This window comes from Myodes glareolus, chromosome 6 (assembly GCF_982192425.1).
Source record: "Myodes glareolus chromosome 6, mMyoGla1.1, whole genome shotgun sequence".
Lineage (NCBI taxonomy): Eukaryota > Metazoa > Chordata > Mammalia > Rodentia > Cricetidae > Myodes > Myodes glareolus.
In genome coordinates, this window is record NC_142031.1 from 8,232,153 (window position 1) to 8,256,040 (window position 23,888).

The 23,888-nt window shown below is 45.0% G+C and overlaps 1 protein-coding gene and 1 non-coding gene across 2 annotated transcripts in view; one reads left to right on the top strand and one right to left on the bottom strand.

The window, feature by feature from the left end:
* Ciroz (ciliated left-right organizer protein containing ZP-N domains) overlaps nucleotides 1-6,171 on the bottom strand; it is a 32,661-nt gene extending 26,490 nt beyond the window's left edge. Inside the window, 1 exon segment of the mRNA XM_087906871.1 lies at nucleotides 6,089-6,171. Within this exon segment, the coding sequence (XP_087762997.1) occupies nucleotides 6,089-6,114 (26 nt within the window). The 5' untranslated portion in view covers nucleotides 6,115-6,171.
* A 10,580-nt stretch (nucleotides 6,172-16,751) lies between these two features.
* LOC148121598 (signal recognition particle RNA) lies at nucleotides 16,752-17,051 on the top strand. The gene has a single exon (XR_015738223.1).
* The last annotated feature ends 6,837 nt before the right edge of the window (nucleotides 17,052-23,888 follow it).

A 23,888-nucleotide genomic window follows, 5' to 3' on the forward strand; every position in this document is an offset into this window, starting at 1 on the left:
GTAACACGTAAGTAATTAATAATAAAATAATAACAAAGCATCACAAACTAAGATAAGGAATGTAGGAGTCAGAGAGAGAAAATGTCAACACTAAACATGCCGCTTCCAATGGACATAGCCTGCAATTGTTAAAAACTCAGTTCTGTGAGCTGGCTCATGGGGGGAGGGGAGGTGAGCGCTCGCCACCAAGCCAGATAAGCGGAGTGGGATCCCTGGAACCCACGTGGAGGAAGGAGAGAACCAACTCCACAAAATTGTCTCTGACTCCCCATGTGTGCAGTAGCACATGGGTATATGAGCATGTACATCAATGTTAAAATACCAATAACCAATCAATGACATAAATCAATGTTAAAAACAAATCAATATGTTATAAGAAGGAGCAGGCCATGTCCTGCCACCCAGCTAGCTTAACCCCTGAAATAACCACACAGAAACTGTATTAATTAAATTACTACCTGGCCCATTATCTCTAGCCTCTTATTGGCTAACTCTCACATCTTGATTTAACCAATTTCTAATACTGTATGTCACCTTGAGGTCGTGGCTTACCAGGAAAGATTCAGCATGTCTGACCTGTCAGCTCCATAGCGGTTCTCTGTCTGCCTTCCTTCTCCCAGCATTCTGTTCTGTCTACTTGGCCCACCTAAGTGCCTGGCCCTATCAAAAGGCCAAGGCAGTTTCTTTATTCAACCAATGAAAGTAACACAAATACAGAAGGGCCTCCTACACCATAAATAACTCTTTCTGCTTATTTCAAAGTTTCTACATCAGATAAAACGTCACTAATCGGGGCTGGAGAAATGAATGGCTCAACAGTAAAGAGCACCAGCTGCTCTTCCAGAGGTCCTGAGTTCAATTTTCCAGCAACCACATGGTGGCTCACAACCATCTCTAATGGGACCTGGTACCCTCTTCTGGCACAAAGCCATATATGCAGATAGAGCACTCATACTCAAACCTTAAAAAAAAATACCATCAGTAAGCTGTGGCATTTGAACTAAGATGGGCAGCAAAGAATTCCAGGTTTCCATCCAGGGAGGTGTATTCCAGCCAGAGAGAGCAAGAGGTACAAGCCCACAAGCATGGGGGAACAATCTGATGCATTCAAGGAACTAAACGAAAAGGTCAGTACAAAAGTCTGACAAAGGACCAGACAGCAGGCATGGGCGGGGGGACAGACACACTCTAGAGTCACAAAGTGACAAAGGTACAGACAGCAGGTGTGTGGGGAGGGCAGATACACCCTAGAGCCAGGAGTACTGAGATTTGACCTTAAAGTAAATCACAAGTTCTGGAAAATCATAGGTGGGAAGGCAGAGGAACCCACGTGCTTCAAGGTTTCTCTTTGTAACCACGGCTGTCCTGGAACTCACCCTGTAGACCAGACTGGCCTTGAACTCATAGAGATCTACCTCCTGCCTCTATCTCATGCATGCTGGGATGAAAGGCGTGTGCACCACCTCCATGTGATTTTTAGGCAGCTAAAGAGATGGTTCGGCATTAGGAGCACTTTTTGCTCTTGCAGAGGACCTGGGTTTGATCCCCAGCACCCATATGTAACAAGCATCTGTAACTCCAGTTTCGGGGTACCTAACTCCCTCTTCTGTCCTCCATGAGCACTGCACATGGGATTCACTTATACGTATGCAGGCAAAACACATAAAACAAACACATCTAAAATATAAATAAATAAAAATAAATAACCACAAATCCAGGTGTGGTGTTTCACACCTATAATCCCAGCACTCAAAAAGCTGAGGCAGGAGAATTCCTAAGTTCCAGACCAGCCTGAGCTACAGACTTTGTCTCACAAACAAAACCAATTCTCAGCCTTTTGACTAAGATCAAGTGTAAAATAAATGCTTGCACACAAGCATAAAGCATACCTACTTCCATTTATATCCTGCATACAATGACAAGCTGGGTCTAGCTCACATAGTAAGTACCAGACCAAGTGCAAGTAGGGCTACGTAGCACAACCACTTCACAAAAAATAAACAGCAACAAAATGACCGTCAAGGTCAGAGGCAGGTATGCTTTGGGGCAGAGTGCTTGCTTAGCATTCAAAGGTCCCAGGTTTTAGTTACGAGTGTGTAGTATTCCTGCAGGGGACTTCAGTTCCTAACACACGCCCACACTGTGTACTTCACAACCATCTGCTCCAGAGACTCTGAGGCCTTCTTTTGGCCTCTATGGGGTCTCGTACTCACCTGCACATATCCCTACACAGACACATACACAAAGGCAGAATCCTTTTAAAGATAAGAGATGGTGGTGTTTGCCTTTATTCCCAGCACTTGGGAGGCAGAGGCAGATGGATCTCTGTGAGCCCTGCGGTGTTGGGGATAGCTCTCAGGATTCTATACATTCTAGATAAACACTGCACCAACCAGAACTACAGCCCTGATCTCCAGACCAAGTTTCAGGCCAGCCAGGGCTACACAGTGAGACCTGTCTCAAAAATAAATAAATAAATAAATCTTTTTAAAATTTATTATGCATGCAGTGTTCTGTCTGTATGTTTGCCTACACACCAGAAGAGGGCATCAGATCTCTTTATAGATGGTTGTGAACCATTATGTGGTTGCTGGGAATTGAACTCAGGACCTTTAGAAGAGCAGTCAGTGCTCTTAACCTCTGAGCCGTCTCTCCAGCCCCATAAATAAATAAATCTTTTTTTTAATCTTTTTTTTTTTTAAAAAAAAAAAAGGCCAGTTTTGAAGAACTGCATCAAAAGACTAAACACTCCTGAAAGGCAACCTCCTTAGGTGGCATTTGGGAAATCGCCCTGGGGTGAAAGACAGCACCTGGAAGAGCCAGCAGAAGCCAGGCCAGCGAGAAAGCTCCAGCTCCCAGAAGCTAGGAGATGGGTTCAACCCACCACTTTCAGAAGCCAACACCATCTGAGGCTGCTCCCGCTGCGGCCTGTGACCAGCAATCTCGTTCCAACAGCGTCTCGGGCACAGTGCCTAAAAAGGCATGCACGAGGCTGTCCACAGAGCAAGGATGTTCCCTCCGACTGGAAACCACCCAAATGCCTCTCAGCACAGGAACGGGTGCACTGGGACCTGCTCACTCTATGAGATACCAGAGCACAAGGAAAGGCAATACGCCTCACGCGATACATGCTCCGCTGAAAGACGTCAGACATGAGCGAGCATCTATCTCTCCTGTGATTATATTTATAGAAAGGTCAAAAATAGACCTAGTTGTTGCATTCGGTGGTGCAGATAGTGGCTCCTCTAGAGAGGAAATCGGAAGTCGCGGGGGTGGGAGGGGGGTGCGTTCTAGTCATATGGGTGCTAGAATAGCAAGTGTAAAGGAAAAATTGAAAATGGCTCCTGAACGGACCCCTCCAAGTTACTACGCTTCTTCAGCAAAAAACTGGGAGTTCTCCATAGTGTGCCTCTTCCATTTTCTGTGAGATATCACTGGAAGCTATGGAGTTCTGAACACTGTGAAAACTCTTCTGATCCAGAAAAGTGTGAAGCAAGGTTTGGAGTTATAGCTTCATTGGTCGAGTTTTTATCTGGCTTGCACAGAACCCTGGAATCAAAACCCAGCACTCCAGAACACCAGACTTGCTCGTGAATGCCTGTAACCCCAGCCCTTGGGAGGTGGAGGCGGGAGGATCGGCATTCAAAATCATTCTCCTCCACCTCCACATGACACATTTAAGGCCAGCCTGGGCTACATTAGAAAATGTCTTTTTTTTTAAAAAAGTACATTATACCCAGGTGGAGTGCAGTTTGTTGCTGATCTGTGATCTGTGGCTACGGTCTAGGTGCCGCTGGTTGCTGATCTGTAGCTATGGTCTAGTTTGCATCCATTAAGAGAACTCATTTCAACATTCTGGACTGCCTGTGTATGTATCTGCTCTGGGGACCTCTCTTTTGTACTGAAAACAACATTTAACAAAAATCTCTGCAATGCACTCCTATTTCAATTTGGTTTCTTCAGTGTTGGGCAATAGATCTTAGGACCTTGCACACATGAGACCAGCACAATGCTACTTTACGTTCCCAGCCAGAGACTTAATTTTTTTTTCAAGTAGAGGGCTTCAGATGTAGCTTGTTGGTACAGTGTGTAGCATGTACAAACCCCTGGGTTTGATCCCCAGTGGAAAAAATATGTGAATTCCTATTTGTATATTGTTTATATAGGCATATATGTTTAAAGTTATATTTTAAGTAATTGATCCAAGTGTGCCTGCATACGCCTCTAAATCCCAGCACTTCAAAGTCTATGGCAGGAAGAATCTGAGCTTCAGACCAGATTCATGGAGAAATTCTGTCTCAAAAACAAGGGACTTGGAGAGGTGCCTTGGTGGTTAGGAGCACTCACTGCTCTTGCTGAGGACCAGGGTTTGGTTCTCAGTCACCCACGTAGCAGCAGTTCCAGGGAATTTGTTGGCCTGTGAGCACTGCATGCACTTGGCGCCCTTACAGACATGCAGGTAAAACACTCGTATGCATGGAAAACAAGTAAGTAAATAAAATATTCGAGGCAAAAACAAGATAAGAAAGGACAGTAGGTGTCCATCAAAGGCTGCTGTCACTGGCTCCTCTAGTTCTTCGGTATCAAGTGAGCTGAGAGCCAAGGCTAGAGTGCCAGTTAGATCAATTGCCAAGGCCCTCAGTCTTCCAGACTAGGTAGCAAAGAAGGGCTAGACTGTGCTTCTCAACCTTCCTAACGCTGTGACCCTTTAATACAGTTCCTCGTGTTGTGGTGAACCCTGACCATAACATTATTATCGGTGCCATTTCATGACTGTAATTTTGCTTCTGTTATGAATTGTAATGTAAATATCCGTGTTTTCTGATGGTCTTAGGTGAAAGGGTCCTTTGATCCAAAGGGATCACAGGTTGAGAAACGTTGACCTAGCCTGTTTCCCTAGCCTGTAATCTGAGCTGGGCCTGCCAGATTCAATTGCCTGCTCTTCATCCATCCACTGCGTTCAAAACCCAGAGTAAAACCAGGCATGGTGGCACAGCCCTGCAATCCCAGCACTCTGGAAACAGAGGCCAGAACATCTGGAGCTTGAGGCCACGCCTGAGCTACACACCAAGACCCCATCTCAAACTAAAACCAAGCCGGAGAAAGACCCTCTCTCTAGAGGTGCCCTCATCGTCCCTGCCCCAGGATCGCCTACCCCTGCTGAAGTCTCCTCCTAGCTCCCAGCAGGGGGCGACATTATCATCAACGGATTAGTTTGCAAAGCAGAGGTGTTTACTGCCCTGTAGCCAACGTAAGACTTCCCCAAGAGCAGGTGAATCTGCGGGAGCGGCCGGGAGACCTGGGAAAGGAGAGACAAGCTGCTGCGCTGGTGCGTGGTGCCATCCTCTCCTCACCCATGCTGTTATACAGGAAAGGGCATTACATCCGCCTTGCCAGGGCCAGCTCAGCCTACACTTCCGCAATCTCCTCCTCCAGCCCCCACTAGGAGCGAGATTCCAGTGTGGCTTTTACGGATCCTGAACTTTCCCTTCCCAGCATGGGGATTGACCTGACCCTTCACGTCCCAAAGCTGAGCTCCGCACTGAACAGCCATGAGAAGGGGGTGGTTCCTGGCACAGGACCCAGGCCTCCAGCTGGCCCACCCCACCCAGCTTATCCATCACCCTCTTTGTCCACAGATCTACAAACATCACAAAGCACACAAAAGCCCTGCAGTAAGGAGCCCAGGGCCAAGTGCCAGCTACTGTTGGCCTTCAAGCTGGCAGTGGAGGCCCCCCTCCTGTTCTGAGTGGGTTTGTTCTGTTCTTCAGTGGTACTGGGGACTGAGCCTAGGCTTGCGCATTCTACACAGCGCTCCCTGGGACAAGGGATGGTGAAGGTGACAGGGGCTCTGGCCAGACCTTCACTGGGAATACTGGCTTCTACCTTCTTTCCATCCCTGTCCTGAGACAGCTACAGAGCTGACCAAGCCTCATCCACCCACCTCTTTCTCTCAAGACATGAAGCTTCTGGATTCCGGAAGCAAACAATTGGTTTCTGCTCCGAACAGCATAATAGAAGCTCAGGGCTCCCATTGTCTCTCAGTTCCCAAAAGACCCTCTTGGGAGGCCTGGGTAAGGGCACTTACCAGACAACTGCCACGGAGCCCCACATCCTCAGCCTGGAGGCTTTCTCCTCCCCTGGAGGAGTTTATCTGGTGGCACTCCTAGGTCATAAGTAAAAGACCAGCCTGTCCCCTTCCCTTGGTTGCCAAGAGCCACTAAAGTACCAGCCAGGTGCCAGAATGGACAAATAGGTGTTAACACCTCCCGACTGCTTTGTGCCTCCTGGGGTGACAATTAATTGTTTTAGCTCTGAGACCTCAAAATAATGGGGCGCTGTTCTTGGTTGTTGTAGAAAACACCGCAATCAAAAAGCAACTTAGGAGGAAAAGGGTTTATTACATCTTATGCTTAGAGTCCACCACTGAAGGGACACAGAGCAGGAACTGAAGCAGGGGCTGTGGAGGAGTGTGGCTTACAGGCGTTACCTCTGCGACTGCTTAGCTTGCTTTCCTACACAACTAAGGACCATCAGTCTAGGGGAGGCGCCATCCACTGTGGTCTGGACTCGCCCACACTGATCAACAATCAATCAAAAGAGAAAAGAAAAGAAAAGAAAAGAAAAGAAAAGAAAGGAAAAGTCCTCATAGACACAGCCACAAGCCGACCTGATGGAGGAAGCTCCTCAGCCGACGTCCCCTCTTCCCAGATGGCTCTAATTTGTGTCAAGTTGACAAAAATCATTATCAGATATGCTGAAGGGTGCAGCTGAGCCAAAGACAGCTTGCCTACCGCATGGAAGCCTTGGGTTCCAAAGAAAAGAACAGAAGGAGAAAGAAAAGAGAAAACAGAGAAGGAGGGGGAGAAACAGGAGGAGGGGAGGGCAAAGGGGAGGAACAAAATGGAGTCATCAAGAACTTTGTTTGGAGATAGTGTCTTTTTTGTTTGTTTATTTGTTTGTTTGTTGACACAGAGTTTCTCTGAGCAACCCTGGCTGTCCTAGAACACACTGTGTAGACCAAGCTGGCCTCAAAGTTGGAGATCTGCTTGCCTCTGCCTCCCAAGTGCTGAGATTAAAGGCGTGTGTCACCACCACCTGGACAAGAATATTTTAATGGACTGGGGAGATGGTTCAGTGGCTAAGAGCACTGGCTACTCTTCCAGGAACCAAACCTGGGTTCAACTCCCAAAACTCCTGATTTTTAGCTGTTATATTTTATCTGTAGATATTCTCTCTCTCTCTCTCTCTCTCTCTCTCTCTCTCTCTCTCTCTCTCTGTGTGTGTGTGTGTGTGTGTGTGTGTGTGCTATTCCCAGTGGTGCGGATAGAACCCATGACCTCACTCGAACTCAGTAAGTGCTGTACAACTGAGCCACCCAGCCTGATAAACCATTGTTAAAAGTCAAGGCTGGAGGGCTGGAGAGATGGCTCAGTGGTTAAGAGCACTGGCTGCTCTTTCAGAGGACCTGAGTTCAATTCCCAGCAACCACATGGTAGCTCACAACCGTCTGTAATGAAGTCTGATGTACACTGTATACTTAAGTAAATAAATCTTTAAAAAAAAAAAAAAGTCAAGGCTGGAACCTAGCAGCACTGGCCTATAATCCTAACACTTGGAAGGCTGAAGCTGGAGGATTAGGAATTCAAGATCACCCTCAGGCCAGAGAGGTGGCTTCAGCGGTTAAGAGCACTGCCTACTTGGTTCAATTCCCAGCATCCACATGGCAGATCAGAACTGTCTAGAATTCCAGTTCCAGAGGACCTGAGGAACACATATATGCAGGCAAAATTTATATACAAAAAACAAACATTTGAAATTAAGAAAAAAAATACCTCCAGCTACCCAGTGTGTGTAAGGCTAGCCTGGACCACATGAGACCTTTTCTCAAAGAGAAAAAAATTTTTAATTGGGTGTAGGGGTACATGCCTTGGGAAAGCAGAGTCAGGTGAATCTCTAAGTCTACAGAGCAAGTTCCAGGACAACCAGGGCTACAAAGAGAAACCCTGTCTCAAAAAACCAAAAGAAGGAAAAGAAGGAGAGAAGGGACTTGAGAGCTGGCTCAGCAGTTAGAGCCTGCTTTCCTGAAGCATGAGGACCAGGGTTTGAACTCCAGCAGGGCTCCCTCCCGCTCAGGATGTGGAGTTGAACCTAGAGCTTCATGTGTGCTAAGCCAGTGACTGAGCTGGACCCCTGTCCTGCTGTCTGTGTGTTGAGAAGGGTCCTGCGTGGCTTTGAACTCACTCTGCAACCCTGCGGGTCCTGCGTGGATTTGAACTCGTTCTGCAGCCCTGCTGGCCTTCAGTTTTCAGTCTTCCTGCCTCAGCCTTCTGTGTGGCTGGGGGCCTGCAGCCCTGGGTCTGCAGCCCTGGGCCTCGCTGCATTTATCATGTTTAACTATTTTAATTAGACTAGTAGGGAATTATGTCAGCTGTCTCGGAATCTGGGGATTTGGGGAAATTTTTTTTAGCTAGAGCTCAATTTACTTACATTTTAAAAAGACTCTCTCTCATACACACACACACTCTTTCTCACACACACACAGACACACATACACTCTCTCACACAGACACACACACTTTCTCACACAGACACACACACTCTCTCACACACACAAACTCTCACACACACACACTCTTTCACACTCTCTCTTACACACACTTCTCACACACACTTTCCTCTTACACACACACTCTCACACTTACTCTCTCATACACATACTCTCAGACACACACACACACTCTTACACACACACACACACACACACACACACACACACACACGGTTCGTGTAGGTCAGAGGACGACCTACAGGCATCAATTCTCTCCACCATGTGTGCCCCAGGGATCTAATCTCTAATGAGTCAGCAGGGCTGGTGCAAGCATCTCTATACACCCAGCCATTTTACTGGCCCCTTTCCCTATTCTGTTATGAAAATTTTCAAAACACACAGAAAACTGCGCAGGGTTCAAGGAACACTCTTGGACCCATCTTCGAGACTCTGCTTTCTTTGTTGGTATTTATCTTTCTTCATTTAGACCATTTCCTTAAGTCAACTCTGGTGACCGCTTACTCTTGAATCCCACACTGCCTGGGTTTATTCTGCGCCACCTGAGAAGACAGGGATGGAGCCTGGACCTCAGTGTAGTTCTCAAAAACTTGTTATCCACAGGCCCTGTTCACACACAGGTGGAAGGTTCTCGTTGCACCAAACAAAAGCACCAAGATTGGGACACACAGCTGACTAAACCTTCGCAGGGACCCTGGAAGCACCCGCTTCAGAGAGCTCCACACAGGAATGCCAAGACCAGGTCAAACATCTTTGGTACACAACTCACTCACCATAAAAGAACTTGCAAGGACCCCTGAGGCTCTTGTTTAAACTTTCTAAAGAGAAGAAGGGGCTGCGAGATGACTCAGAGTCTAAAGACACCTGCCACCAAACCTGACTACTTGAGTTCAATCCCTAGGACCTTGATGGAGGAAGGAGAGATCAGTTCTTACAAGCTGCCCTCTGACCTTTGTACAGGTGCCATGGTACATTTGCTTCTTATACACACATACTCACACAAGTACATAAATAGATAGAATTTTTAAAATTTTTAAATAACATAGAGAAGGAATTAGAAAACAAATTCTCTTCCCTTTTGACAACATAAACCCCATTCCATACACACACACACCTACAGAAATAATCACATGCCTTAGCACACAACTTTAAACACATCTACACACACACCCACTTCTGGAATATTCTTAGAGAAGGCAGTCTCACTGGGGTCTTTATAAATGAGCTCAAATTTCATTTTTTTCCAACTGGGAAAACTCACATTTTCAAAATTGTTTCTCCTCACTAACAGTTGAGAACCGGCCAAGTCCCAGCACCCCCCACCATGGACTTCACCACAGTTTTATTTATGAACAGCCTCCTCTCTTGCAAATGAGAAATTGCATCTATGCATCTAAACTACGGGCACTGCTGCCCACAAAGCTGGTTTTCTGAAAGTACAGCCACCAACTCACTCACAGGTCTCCTTTGACACCTGGAGGTCAAAGATCAGTAAGAAAAATATTAACTCCAGTGGCCACGCTTCCCGGGCATTTTCAAGTTCACCCACCTCTGCAGAAACCCACACCATTACCACCGGGCTTACCAAATATCTGCCTGGTTAGTCAGTTATAAGATATGCAAAGCACCTTATTGCATCCCAGCCTGGGAACCAGGAAATGGACTTCTGGACATCGTGATATGGAAGTGTAGTATTTTTCACACGATTGTCAATGCTGGGGATTAAACTCATGGCCTTGGACATGCAGGCAAGCACTCTACCAACTGAACTGTAGGCCGCCCAAGCCAGTTTTTGTCTTGAGAGCTGCCATTCATCCAGAATTTTCTCTGAGTTAGACAGGGTTCTGAGGCATTGGCACAACCATCTAATCTGGGTCCACCCTCAAAAGCACCTATCTGTATAAATTCAGGAGTTCTTGATCTTGAATGGGGAAAAATATATTCTTACCTTCATTAACATCTTGTTGAAAGTTAGCGTTTGACCGTCATGAAGAGCATAAATGAGCCACAATATTATTTTGCCCCTAAGAGAAATACCATGCATTTTCTTTCTTTTCCATTTATTTATTTTGCGTGTATGTATGTCAGTGTACATACCACTGCATACATATGGAAGTCAGAGAAGAACTTGGGGAGTAGGTTCTCCCCTACCAGGTGGGTCTCTGGGGTTGAAACTCAATCAGACATGGACACAGGCACCCCCGTACCCACTAGCCAGCTTACCGGTCCTAACCCCGTGTGCTTTTTATGACCCGTGGCACCTGTCGCAGGAATCTCAGACGGCTTCGACAGCCACCACTGGTTTTTGCCTGTTTGCTTGCTTGCTTCTGGTGTTACTGGGCTTGAACCTGGAGGCAAAGGGCTCTACCGCTGAGCTCCAGCCCCAGCTCTTCATCCCTACCCTGGACGTAAGGCCATGAGCAGCTGTCTCTGGCCGTCAATCTATCACCAAGAGCAGCCGGGCTTTCTTGTGGGGACCGCCTGCTCACAAAAACAACACGGAGACTTAATACTGATTGTGAAAGCTTGGCCTCAGCCTAGGCTTCTTCTCAGCAAGCTCTTATAACTTTTATATTCATCTACATTCTGCCACATGGCATTACCTCAGCTCCCTACTGCACATCCTGCTTCCTCTGTGTCCGGCTGGTGATTCCGGCCTTTCTTTTTCCCAGAGTTCTCCCTCTGCCTGGAAGTTCTGCCTATCCTCTCCTGCCTAGCTATTGGACATTTAACTTTTATTACACCAAGCACAGCAGTACATCTTCACACACTGTACAAATACCCCACAACAAAGAAGCGCTGTTATTACAACATTGTGGATTTGTTTAACACGTTAATAATTGGTTCTTGTTAACACTGGGGTATTTGGGGCAGAGGGACGTTTATATCAACTATTTCATTGTAAGTGATAAAATACATAGGATAGGCCGGGCGGTGGTGGTGCACCCCTTTAATCCCAGCACTCGGGAGACAGAGGCAGGTGGATCTCTGTGAGTTTGAGGCCAACCTGGTCTACAGAGTGCGTTCCAGGACAGCCAATACTGTTACATAGAGAAACTCTGTCTTGAAAAACTAAAATCAATCAATCAATCACACAATAGGGACAGAGAGAGGGCTGGTGTTCCTGTCTCAGGCTCCCAGAGACCTGGGATCACGGGCATATAGTCATTCATCTTCACATTTTATTGTGTTTATGTAGTTTTTCTTTTTCTTTCTTTTCTTTTTGAGGGGTGTGGCTTTTAGACAGAGTTTCTCTGTGTAGCCCTCACTGTCCTGGAACTCACTTTGTAGACCAGGCTGGCCTCAAACCTGGAGCTCTGCCTCTGCTTCCCGAGTGCTGGGATTAAAGATGTGTGCCACTGCACCCAGCTCCTTCCTCTTTCCATCCCTACTTTCCTCCCTCCCTCTGTGTGTATGCATGGGGGGGGGGTCAAAGGACAATTTCAAAGTTCAGTTCTCACTTCCACCTTGTTGAGGCAGAGTACTCCAGGCTAGCCAGCCCATGAGCCTCCCAGTGATGGCCATGCCCCTATCTGCCTCTCTCCCATTTGACTATAGGGGTGTGGGATTGTGAGGCTGTGTCACTGTACCCAGCTTTTTTATGTGGGTTCAGGGATCAAACTCTGATTGTCAAACTTGCATAGCAAGCGTTTTTCCCACCCAAGCTGTCTCTCAGCCCCCATCAGAGTCTATGAAAACCTTTTTTTCCACCTTGTTTAGAAAATATACTAGTTTGATTTCAAGTAGCAAATTAACAGTTAAGAGCCCAGATTCTAGAACTACTCTGACTCCGTAGATATCAGAGAGATGCAAATCAAAGTGACATTATGAGGGAGCATTTTGCATTCATCAGAATGGCAAAAATTAGGGAGGCGGGAAGGAGAAAGGAGGAGGGCTGGGGAGCTGTGCAGAGGTGGGCGGGGAAGCAGCAGCATTCAAACTCTCAGACTATCCAGCCTGAGAGGGCTGGTTAGGCGGGGCCACGGCCTGTGCTTCTGGCTGGCTTCTTACCTGGACTGTGGGAAAGGCATTAGCCTGCTTCACAGAGGTAGGATCAAGCAACTCTGGATGTTAATTGCTAAGATGGTACCTGTACCAAAGAAAGGGTCTGTGAACACAGCCTTGTAGCTATAAGCTTAGAGAGCCAGGGCCTTTGTTCCTTTGTGGTATCTTGGATCTCTGGGGATGAGCAGAGAACGCAGGTGAAATAGGGTGGTCTTTTACTGTGGGATTCCCCTCTGTATGCTGTGAATATGTTTTATTACCATTGGTTAATAAAGAAGCTTTACTAGCCTATAACAGGGCAAAATATAGCAAGGTGGGAAACTCAAACAGAGATAGAGGAGGAAATAAGACAGAGTCAAGGAGATGCCCTGTAGCTACCAAAGGAGAAAGACACCAAAACCTTACCAGTAAGCCATAGCCTCATGGCAATATACAGATTAATAGTAATGGGTTAATTTAAGGTATAAAAGCTACCAAGGAATAGGCCTGAGCCATTGGCCAAGCAGTGTTGTAATTAATATAGTTTCTGTGTGATTATTTGGGTCTGGGTGGCCAGGAAGCAAAAGCCCGATCTCAGTCAACAGTTTACCGAATGCTGTGAGCATTTAGAAGTGATGGACTACAGGTTGGTGAACTTTGCCCTAAAGAATATACAGTAAACAATTCTGGCTTTGCCAATGATACTATGAATGTTAAATGTTACAACCTCAGAGAATAGACAGAAGAGCAATCATGGCTGTGTTCTAATGAAAGTATCTGTGGGGTGGAGAGACAGCCCACTGGTTAAGAGCATATTGTTGTGAAATATTTGTTTAATTAGGCAAAGATGTGTTGCATTTATTTAATTATATAAAGATGTGTTGCTTTTGTTTATGTTGCAGAGTATTTGTTTAACTAGGCAAAGATGTGTTATATTTGTTAATTATTTAAAAATGTGTTATTGTTTTACCTTGTCTGCCTAAGGCACCTGACTGGTCTAATAAAAAACTGAACATTCAATAGTCAGGGAGGAAGTACAGGTAGAACTTTCAGGCAGGGAGAGTAAGGAGGAGGAGGAATTTAGGCTCAGGAGTGTGGGATAATGCTCTTGTACACTGTAAAGATTTGTCACTCATATTGTTTTTTTTAATTTTATTTATTTTTATTGAGCTCTACATTTTTCTCTGCTCCCCTCCCTGCCTCTCTCCTCCCCTTCAACCCTCTCCCAAGGTCCCCATGCTCCCAATTTACTCAGGAGATCTTGTCTTTTTCTACTTCCCATGTAGATTAGATCTATGCAAGTCTCTCTTAGGGGCCTCATTGTTGTCTAGGTTCTCTGGGATTGTGATTTGTGGGCTGATTTTCTTTGCTTTATGTTTAAAAAACACTTACGAGTGAGTATGTGTAATAATTGTCTTTCTGGGTCTGGGTTACCTTACTCAAAATGATGTTTTCTAGCTCTATCCATTTTCCTGCAAAATTCAAGATGTCGTTATCTTTTTCTGCTGTGTAGTACTCCATTGTGTAAATGTACCACATTTTCCTTATCCATTCTTTGGTTGAGGGACATTTAAGTTGTTTCCAGGTTCTGGCTATGACAAACAAAGCTGCTATGAACATAGTTGAGCACATGTCCTTGTGGCACAATTGAGCATCCTTTGGATATATACCCAAAAGTGATATTACTGGGTCTTGAGGAAGGTTGTTTCCTAATTTTCTGAGAAATTGACACTGACATCCAAAGGAGCTGTACCAGCTTGCATTCCCACCAGCAATGCAGGAGTGTTCCCTTTATCCCACAACCTCTCCAGCATAAGTTGTCATCAGTGTTTTGATCTTAGCCATTCTTACAGGTGTAAGATTAAATCTCAGAGTTGTTTTGATTTACATTTCTCTGATGACTAAGGATGCTGAGCATTTCCTTAAGTTTCTTTCAGCCATTTTAGATTCCTCTGTTAAGAATTCTCTGTTTAGGTCTGCACTCTATTTTTTTATTGGATTATTTGTTCTTTTGATGACCAATTTCTTGAGTTCTTTGTATATTTTGGAGATCAGACCTCCGTCTGATGTGGGGTTGATGAAGATCTTTTCCCATTCTGTAGGTTGTCATTTTGTCTTGTCGACTGTGTCCTTTGCTTTACAGAAGCTTTTCAGTTTCAGGAGGTCCCATTTATACAGAGCCAAAGATATACAGAGAAACCCTGTTTCAAAAAAACAAAAATTAAAAATAAAAGGAGAGAAAAGTCACATAAAGATGAAAAATACACAGAGACTCTGGATACGGTATGCTATTGTGTTGTCCCTGAATTGTTTGACTGCTGAGAAAGGAGCAAAGCTGCTTAAAGACATCTGATTATCAACGCTGCTGAAATAATTCAGCCTATATATTTTGAAAATGCCTTGACTTCAAAATTTAAGTCAAAACTATGTTACTTTGGAGAAGAGATTTTGTTTTTGTTTCCACAGGAAATGAGAGGCTATGGATTCATTCTGGGTTAAGGAAAATAAAGTTTGATCAATGAAGATCCCCTGAAAAATCTCCAATAGGAATGAATGGCCAAAATTATCCAATGTTTTTAGAGCACCGTTGTTGCAGTTTCCTCTGAGTTCTACATCCAGAACAGCTTCAAGACTGCTGGTTGAGATGATCTAGCCTCACAGAATACTCCAATCAGGACTTAGCCAGAATCTTAAATTTTGTTTTAGTCCCCATAAGATTATTAGTGCCTCCTCAATCAGCAGGAAGTAGCTTAGAAAACTATGCCCACGTTTCAAAAAAATGGATTATGGATATTTGTCTTTGTTTAGTGTGTTGTTACAAGTTGTTATGAATAATGGTCAGGAAAAAAGCTAAACAATGGAGATTAGATAAAGGGTCTTGTTTTGAAAAAAAGGGGAAGAGCTGTGAGATAATGCTCTTGTACACTGTAAAGATTTGTCACTCATATTGGTTTAATAAAGTGTTGATTGGTCAGTAGCCAGGCAGGATGTATAGGTAGGGCGACCAGACTTAAGAGAATTCTGGGAAGAGAAAAGGAAGAGAGTCAGTCATCAGTCAGACACAAAGGAAGCACGATGAGAATGCCTCACTGAGAAAAGGTACCAAGCCATGTCACTAAACATAGACAAGAATTATGGGTTAATTTAAGTTATAAGAGCTAGTTAATAATAAGCCTGAGCCTAACAGTTTATAATTAATATAAGCCTCTGTGTGATGTTTCTTTGGGACTGAATAGCTGTGGGACAAGGTGAAACAGAAACTTCTGTCAACACAGAAGAAAGGAATTAAAAAAAAAGACACCAGGAAGATACTAGAGGCCAGACATCAGGAAGCAGGAAAGTAGGACACACAGAATGAAATAATAGCAAAAAGCCCAAGGGAAAACACAGATGAAGAGGAGCAGGTTAGATTAAGTTAAAGGATCTAGTGGAACAAGTCTAAGCTAAGGCTGAGCATTCATAATAAATAATAAGTCTCCACATTCTTATTTGTGAGCTGATTGGTGGCCTGAAGAAAATTCCAACTACAGCACTTCTCGTCTAGAGGACCTGAGTTCAGTTCCCAGGGCCCATATCAGGCAGCTCACAACTGCCTGTAACTTATCCCTCTGGTCTCTGTGAATATCCACCAATCGTGTGTACATACACATAATTAAAAATAATAAAAATAAAACTTGAAAGCTCTATTTGTGATGCTGAGAATCAAGCCTGGGGTCTCAGACAATGCTAACTGGAGACTGTTTGTTCATTTCCCAGCTGCCGAGTCCTGAATAATCACACAGAAACTATATTAATTACAACACTGTTCTAATAATCTGTGTATTGCCACAAGGCTGTGGCCTACTGGTAAGGTTCTGGTGTGTCCTTCTCTGACAGCTACATGGCATCTCCCTGACTCCACCTCCTCCTCTATATATCTCTGTTTGGATTTCCCACCTGGCTTTGCTCTGCTAAGACATTGGCTGTAACAGCTTTATTCACCAACCAATAAAAGCAACACCTATACAGAAGGACACTCCACTTTACTAACACATGCTGTACCCCGTAGCTGCACCTTCAGTCCCCAATTTCTAACCTGATACATAATAACTGCATATATTTATAGGGTACAGTATGACAATTTGACACACGTATACAATATACAATTGTCAAATGAGGTAGAGCATTTTTGTCATTTCCTTGTGTTAGAAAGATCTGAGCCGGGCATGGTGGCGCACGCCTGTAGTCCCAGCTACTCGGGAGGCTGAGACAGGAGGATTGTTTGAGTCCAGGAGTTCTGGACTGTAGTGCGCTATGCTGATCGGGTGTCCGCACTAAGTTCAGCATCAATATGGTGACCTCCCGGGAGCGGGGGACCACCAGGTTGCCTAAGGAGGGGTGAACCAGCCCAGGTCAGAAATGGAGCAGGTCAAAACTCCTGTGCTGATCAGTAGTGGGATCGCGCCTGTGAATAGCCACTGCACTCCAGCCTGGGCAACATAGCAAGACCCCGTCTCTATAAAAAAAAAAAAAAAAAAAAAGAAATATAAGATATGAAAGAAAAAAATTAAAAATAAAAAAAAAGAAAAAAAATTAAAAAAAAAGAAAGATCTGAACTCCTCTCCTTTAGCTCTTTTCAAAGCATGCACTAGGGCTAGCCAGTGGTGGCCACACCTTTAATCCCAGCACTCGGGAGGCAAAGGCAGACAGACCTCTGTGGGTGCGGGGTCAGCCTGGACTACAGAGTGAGTTCCAGAACAGCTGGGGCTATACACAGAAACCCTGTCTCAAAAAGCAAAGAAATAAAATAAAATATGCACTAGGACTGACTGGAGGAAGCACACACCTCTGATCCCAGCATGAGGCAGAGGTAGGAGGATCTCTGTAGTGGGACATTTGTACAGTGTGTAAAGATGTATTGCTGTGACTGGTGCAATAAAAAGCCCAACAGTCAATAGCTAGGAGAGAGGTATAGGCAGGACTTCCCGGCAGAGAGAGAACTCTGGGAAGAAGTGTTGCAAAAGGAGCTGCGGGCTGCTTCCCGCCACCCAGATTCTGGCTAGCTTACACTGGAAATAATTACACAGAAACTGTATTCTTTTAAACACTGCGTGGCCCATTATCTCCAGCCTCTTACTGGCTAACTCTCACATCTTGACTAACCCATTTCTAACAATCTGTGTAGCACCACGAGGTGGTGGCTTACTGGGAAAGATTCAGTATATCTGACCTGGCAGCTTCATGGTGGGCAGCTCTCTGACTCTGCTTCTTTCTCCCAGCATTCTGTTCTGTCTACTCCACCCACCTATGTTCTGACCTATCAGGCCAAGCAGTTTCTTTTTTCTTTTTTTTTAATATTTATTTATTTATTTATTATGTATACAGTATTCTATCTGTGTGTATGCCTGCAGGCCAGAAGAGGGCACCAGACATCATTACAGATGGTTGTAAACCACCATGTGGTTGCTGGGAATTGAACTCAGGACATTTGGAAGAGCAGGCAGTGCTCTTAACCACTGAGCCATCTCTCCAGCCCCCCAAGCAGTTTCTTTATTAATTAACCAATGAAAGTAAAAATAGGCAGATGACCCTCCTACATCAAAGAAGGGCACCAAGGAGACATCAAGGGATGAAGAATAAGTCACAGATATGGGACTGAGGAAAGGTAAAAAAGCCACGTGATAGAACACAGATTAGTAGAAACAAGTTAATTAAGTTATAAGAGCTAGTTAGGAAAAAGCCTAAGCTAAAGCCAAACTTTGATAATAAGAAAACTCCATGTCGATATTTGGGAGCTGGTGGTCTCTGTGAGAAAGTACAACTCCAGACCTCTATGATGCTGAGTCCACCTTGGTCCACAGAGCTAGTTCCAAAATAACCAAGACTACAAAAAACCCTGTCTCAACATAATATATATTGAGCCAGGCACGGCAGTCCATACCTGACCTCCCAGCACTTGAGGGGTGGAGGTAGGAGGCAATCTTCAGCTACATAAAGAACTCAAGGGCACCCCAGGTCCTATCAGACCCATTTCTAAAACAATAAGAACAATATTTAGACCAAGTATGGTGGTATATACTTGTAATTCCAAAACTACAGAGACTATGGCAGGAAGGTTGCCGCGTGTTTGCCATCTGAACTATCTACATAGTGAGTGCAAAACCAGCCTAGGCTAAGTACCAAGACTGTCTCAAAAAAGCAAAGAAAAAATGAATTAGTTATTAATATGGGACTGGAGAAATGGCTGAGTAGTGAAGCCCAACACCCAGACAGTAGACAGGGAATTTCAGAGAATGCCTGCAGCCCAGCTCTAGGAGGAACAGAAAGAGAAAACCTAAGCCCCAGATTCAGAGAGAGAACAGGTAGAGAGTGATGTAGTCATCTGGCTTCCATGTGCACACACATGCCCCCCCTCCACATGCACATATACTCACACTTAGACACACACACAAATAAGTAAATAAATCTGTTTTTAAAGTAGGAAAAAAATCATGCATTAAATATGTACATAAATTTTCCTTGTCATCATCCCCTAAATAACTCAATACAACAACTATTTACATAGCATTTACATTTTATTAGGTATTGTGAGGAATGCAGAGACGATTTAAAGTATATGGGGTCATTTGCATAGGTTATATGCAAATACTATATCATTTTATAATAGGAATTTTAAAGAGGGGCATGGTATCTATGCCTATAATGCCAGTGCCTAGAAGGCTGAGGCAGGGAGACCACTGCAGGTTGAGGCCAGCCTGGTTTGTTCAGGGTTTTATTATTGGTGTGTGCATGGATTGCTTTTCTTGTAACTGACTTATATTTATTATTTATTCATTGTTTTTGAGAAAGGGTTTCTCTGTGTAGCCCTGGCTGTCCTGCTCATTCTGTAGACCAGGCTGGCCTCGAACTCACAGATCTGCCTGCCTCTGCCTCCTATGTGCTGGGATTAAAGGAGTGCACCACCACCACCTGGCTCATATTTTTTTTAGATTTATTATTGTATCTATGTCTATTGTGTAGGTCTGTGTGCATACATCATAAGGATGCAGTGCCCATGGAGACCAGAAGAGGACATGAAACTCCCTGGAGCTGGAGTTACAGGTGGCTATGAGCCACCCAGTCTTTGTTTGTTTGTTTGTTTTTCAAGACAGGGTTTCACTGTTTAGCTCTGGGTGTCCTGGAACTTGCTCTGTAGACCATGTTGGCCTCGAACTCACAGTGATCTGCCTGCCTCTGCCTTCCAAGCGCTGCAGTGTTGGGACCATTTGGAATCCTGGCCTTCAGCTGCTCTTCCCCGCTAGTGACCTTTTCTTGCCCTTTTGATTTGAGCTTCTGGGAATTGTATCAAAGTTGTTTACCAACCCTGTTTCCTAAGCACGCACAGTCCTGGCCTTGACCATGGATCAGGTGATGAAGTCCACCTGTTGGCCCACCTGGCTGGGTTAGGTATAAACACCTGTTGGCCCACCTGATTGGTTAGGTATAAAACCTCCGTGGTGCTGTTCAATAAAGGGCTTCTTCTACCAGTAGCTAGAAAAGTGTGTACGCATGTTCAGTTCTGATGTCTGTCGCTTGGTTTCAGTTCCAGGCCATGCAGGCACGCAGCACTGCAGATTAAAGGTGTGCGGTACACCACCACCACCCAGTAAACCACTCAGTCCTATATGGGCGCTGGAACCAAGCTCCTTTCCACTGGAAGGGCAGAAGGTGCTTTTTCAGTCCCTACAAAAATGACTTTAAAAACCTAAGACCTAGGCCAACACAGAGAATACACCTTTATTCTGACAGGGTGTAGGCAGGAAAAAAAAAAAAGCCTGTCACAATGAACCAGACTTTTTCTTTTAAATCTGGATACTGTTTTACCTTTCAAATATGCCTGAGACCCTGTCTAAGAGAGAGAGAGAGAAAGAGAGAGAGGAGGGGGGAGGAGAGGAAAGGAGAGGAGAAAGAGAAAGAAAAAGACAAAGGAAGAAACAAAAAAAGGAAGGAGAAAAAAGCCAAGTGGTGGTGGCACACACCTTAATTCCAGCACTCACGTTGCAGAAGCAGGTAGGTATCTGAGCTCAAGGCCAGTCCAAACGACAGAGTGAGTTCTAGGACAGCCAGGGCTACACAGAGAAAACCTGTCTTGAAAAGTCAAGAAAGAAGAAGAGAAAAAAAAAAAGGAGGAGGAGGAGGAGAAAGAGAAATGTCTCCAGTGGGCTGGAGCTGAGTAACTCCCAAAAGGCTTCATTTTATACTCTAAAGCCACAAGGTGGGGCAAGCAAGTAAGCAAACAAAAGCATTTTTGGCAGGTAGCTTGGAGGCTTTTGGTTTCCAAGGGCGTGAGTTAGAGTTTACAAACTGTAAACTGAGGAGAGGGCAAAGACCTGGTGTTTCCGCTGTTTCTCCAGGTCGTTCTGTTCCAGTGGCAAGTTAAGTCCTGCTAGGCGTTTTAAGGAAATCACTAGATAAATCAATAAAAAAATAAAACAGTAACTAGTAATTGATCTTTTCTACCTTATTCTCCTTCAGTGCCGTAGCCTCCTGAGTAGCTGTGACTATAGCCGTATCACCAAGCCCAACTCCTAGAAACAGTCACAGAAGTCACGCAGAAGAATTTCCTTGTTTGGGGGAAAAGAGGCCTGAACGTGGCCTAGGTGGGGGAAGTGAGAGCTGGCTATACACATTCATAAACAGATATTACAAATATGAGCCCGTTACTGCAGGGGTCTTTGTGGCCTCCACAGCCAGCAGAGAGGTGATCCTAGAGAGGCAGGAAGGTAGTTCGATTCAACACGGTTCAGTAGGTGGTTATTGTTTCAAACTTCAAGCATCCAAGTGGATGCTTTTTTTTTTAACTTTATTTTATTTATTTTTATTTATTTATTTTGGTTTTTTGAGACAGGGTTTCTCGCTCGGTTGACCAGTCTGGCCTCGAACTCAGAGATCCTCCTGCCTCTTCCTCCCGAGTACCCCAAGCAGTTTATTTCACAGCACAATTTGGTGAAATCTTTTCTGGTGATAATTAACTCAGTCTCACGTGTACAACAAAGTATACATCATTAATCTCTGAAGAACAAAGTAAGCTGACATGACTACGTCGAAATTCTTTGTAAAAAGTACATGGGACACCGGCCATAAAGATAGGTTCTATAGTAAAGTGAGAAAAAACAAGCTCTTTAGGGGGTCTGGAGAGGGCGTTGGTGTGGTTGCAGACAGTGCAAAGGTGACCAGGCTAGAAAGCGCGTCCATTCCCAGCCTTCTGGATGATAACAGGTCTTGCATTCCTGCTCTGAGAACAGTCCAGATTCCCCGAGCGCTTCTCTGTGAGCACAAACACCTCCATACCCCCTTCCCCCCAGCTTACTTATGAGTGGCAGCTATGCTGGTGTGCGCTGTATTACTACTTCAACTGTTCCTTATGTCTGAATGGGTTTGTCTTTTCTGAGACAGGGTTTTTTTGGTGTAGTCCTGGCTGTCCTGGAAATCACTCTGGAGACCAGGCTGACCTTGAATTTAGAAATCTGCCTGCCTCTTTCTCCCTAGTGCTAAAATTAAAGGTGTGATCACCACCGCCCAGCAACAAAAATAACTCTTAAAAAACAAACAAACAAATAAACAAAAAACCCAACTAAACAAAGTCAAGCAAGAGGTGTGAGTCACAATGAGTGAATCTCTTTGAATTTGAGGCTAACTTCGTCTACAAAGTGAGTTCCAGGACAGCTAGAGCTGTTAAACAGAGAAACACAGAAACCTTGTCTGGGAATTCCCCTCCCCCCATAAAATTTGTTGTGGGTCTGGGGTAAGAGCACTGGCTTGACCCACCGCACCACAGCAAATAACAGAGTCAGGAGGTGGATGTGGTGGCCCAGGCCTTCAGCCTTTAATTCAAGCAGATCTCTGAGTTGAAGGCCAGCCTGGTCTACAGAGGTACTTCAAGGACTGCCAGGGCTATGGAGACCCTCTGTCTTGAAAAATAAATAGAACCAAAAAAAAAAAATCACCTTTTGGCAATCAGCCTATGTTGTTGGGTATTTTTATTTTTTCCACTCAACTCTTAGGGGCTTGCCACCAGCACCCAAATAAATCACACGAAGACTTATTCTTACTTAGGAATGCCCAACTTTAGCTTAATTTCTTTTTGGTTTTTGATTGTTTGTTTTACAATAGAAGGTTTCTCTGTGTAGCTTTGGAGCCTATTCTAGAACCCCCTCTGTAGACCAGGCTGGCCTCGAACTCACAGAGATCCGCCTGCTTCAGCCTCCCAAGTGCTGGGATTAAAGGCATGCGCCAGGGCTGGAGAGATGGCTCAGAGGTTAAGAGCATTGCCTGTTCTTCCAAAGGTCCTGAGTTCAATTCCCAGCAACCACATGGTGGCTCACAACCATCTGTAATGAGGCCTTGTGCCCTCTTTAGGCATGTACGTAGACAGAATACTGTATACATAATAAATAAATAAATAAATAAAAAATAAAAAAATAATAATAATAAAAAAAGGCATGCGCCACCACCATCCAGCAATTTGGCTTATTTTTGCCAGTTTTTCTTAAATTATCCCATCTATCATTTGCCTCTGTGCATTTATCCTTCTCTATCCTATACATCTTTCTTTACTTCTTCTGTGGTTTGCTACATAGCTGGGGGGCTAGCCCCTGACGTCCTCCTCTCCTTTCTTCTCCTAATACTCTCTTCCCAGATCTCTCCTTCTATTTATTCTCCCCGCCTGCCAGGCCCGCCTGTTCTTTCCCAGTTTCGCAGTGCCTCAGTTTCCTTACTTATTACATCAGATTCCTAGGACATCAACACTTGGGAGGCTGTTGATAGGGGAGGGGGAGCCATGATTAGTTCAAGGAAAGACTGGGCTACACAGTGACTTTGAGTTCCTTGTCTCTAAAACAGTACAAAGACTAACCCTAACTCTGAAAACTCCAAGGGACAAGCACAGCCCAAGGTCAACGGAAGAACACTTGTCTACGATTCACAAGATTCTATTCTGTTTTCCCCTAGAGTCAGAGGGGGCACAAAAGTACCTGATACAAAGTAGTACTTAGGACAACTACCATTGTGTAGATCAAAATTAGTGTTTCCACGGTTGGAAATTACCGAGTAATGGCAGAAGACGTCTGAAGACCAGCAAAGTTTAGACCCCAGCAAGATTCCCACCCGCCCCCACCCGCCCCTCTCGCGTCCCGCCCTTCCCGGCTCCGCCCCTTCCCTTACAGCCCCGCCCACAGGCCCCGGTCCCGCCTCGCTCTTCCCGGCCTTCCGCCAGTCTCGCGCACTTTCCATGAGCGCGAGCTGCTCTGCTGTGGTCGGCGGTTGGTCGGACGGAGCCACGTGCCACGTCGCGTGGGGGTGGAAGCTAAAGCTTGCG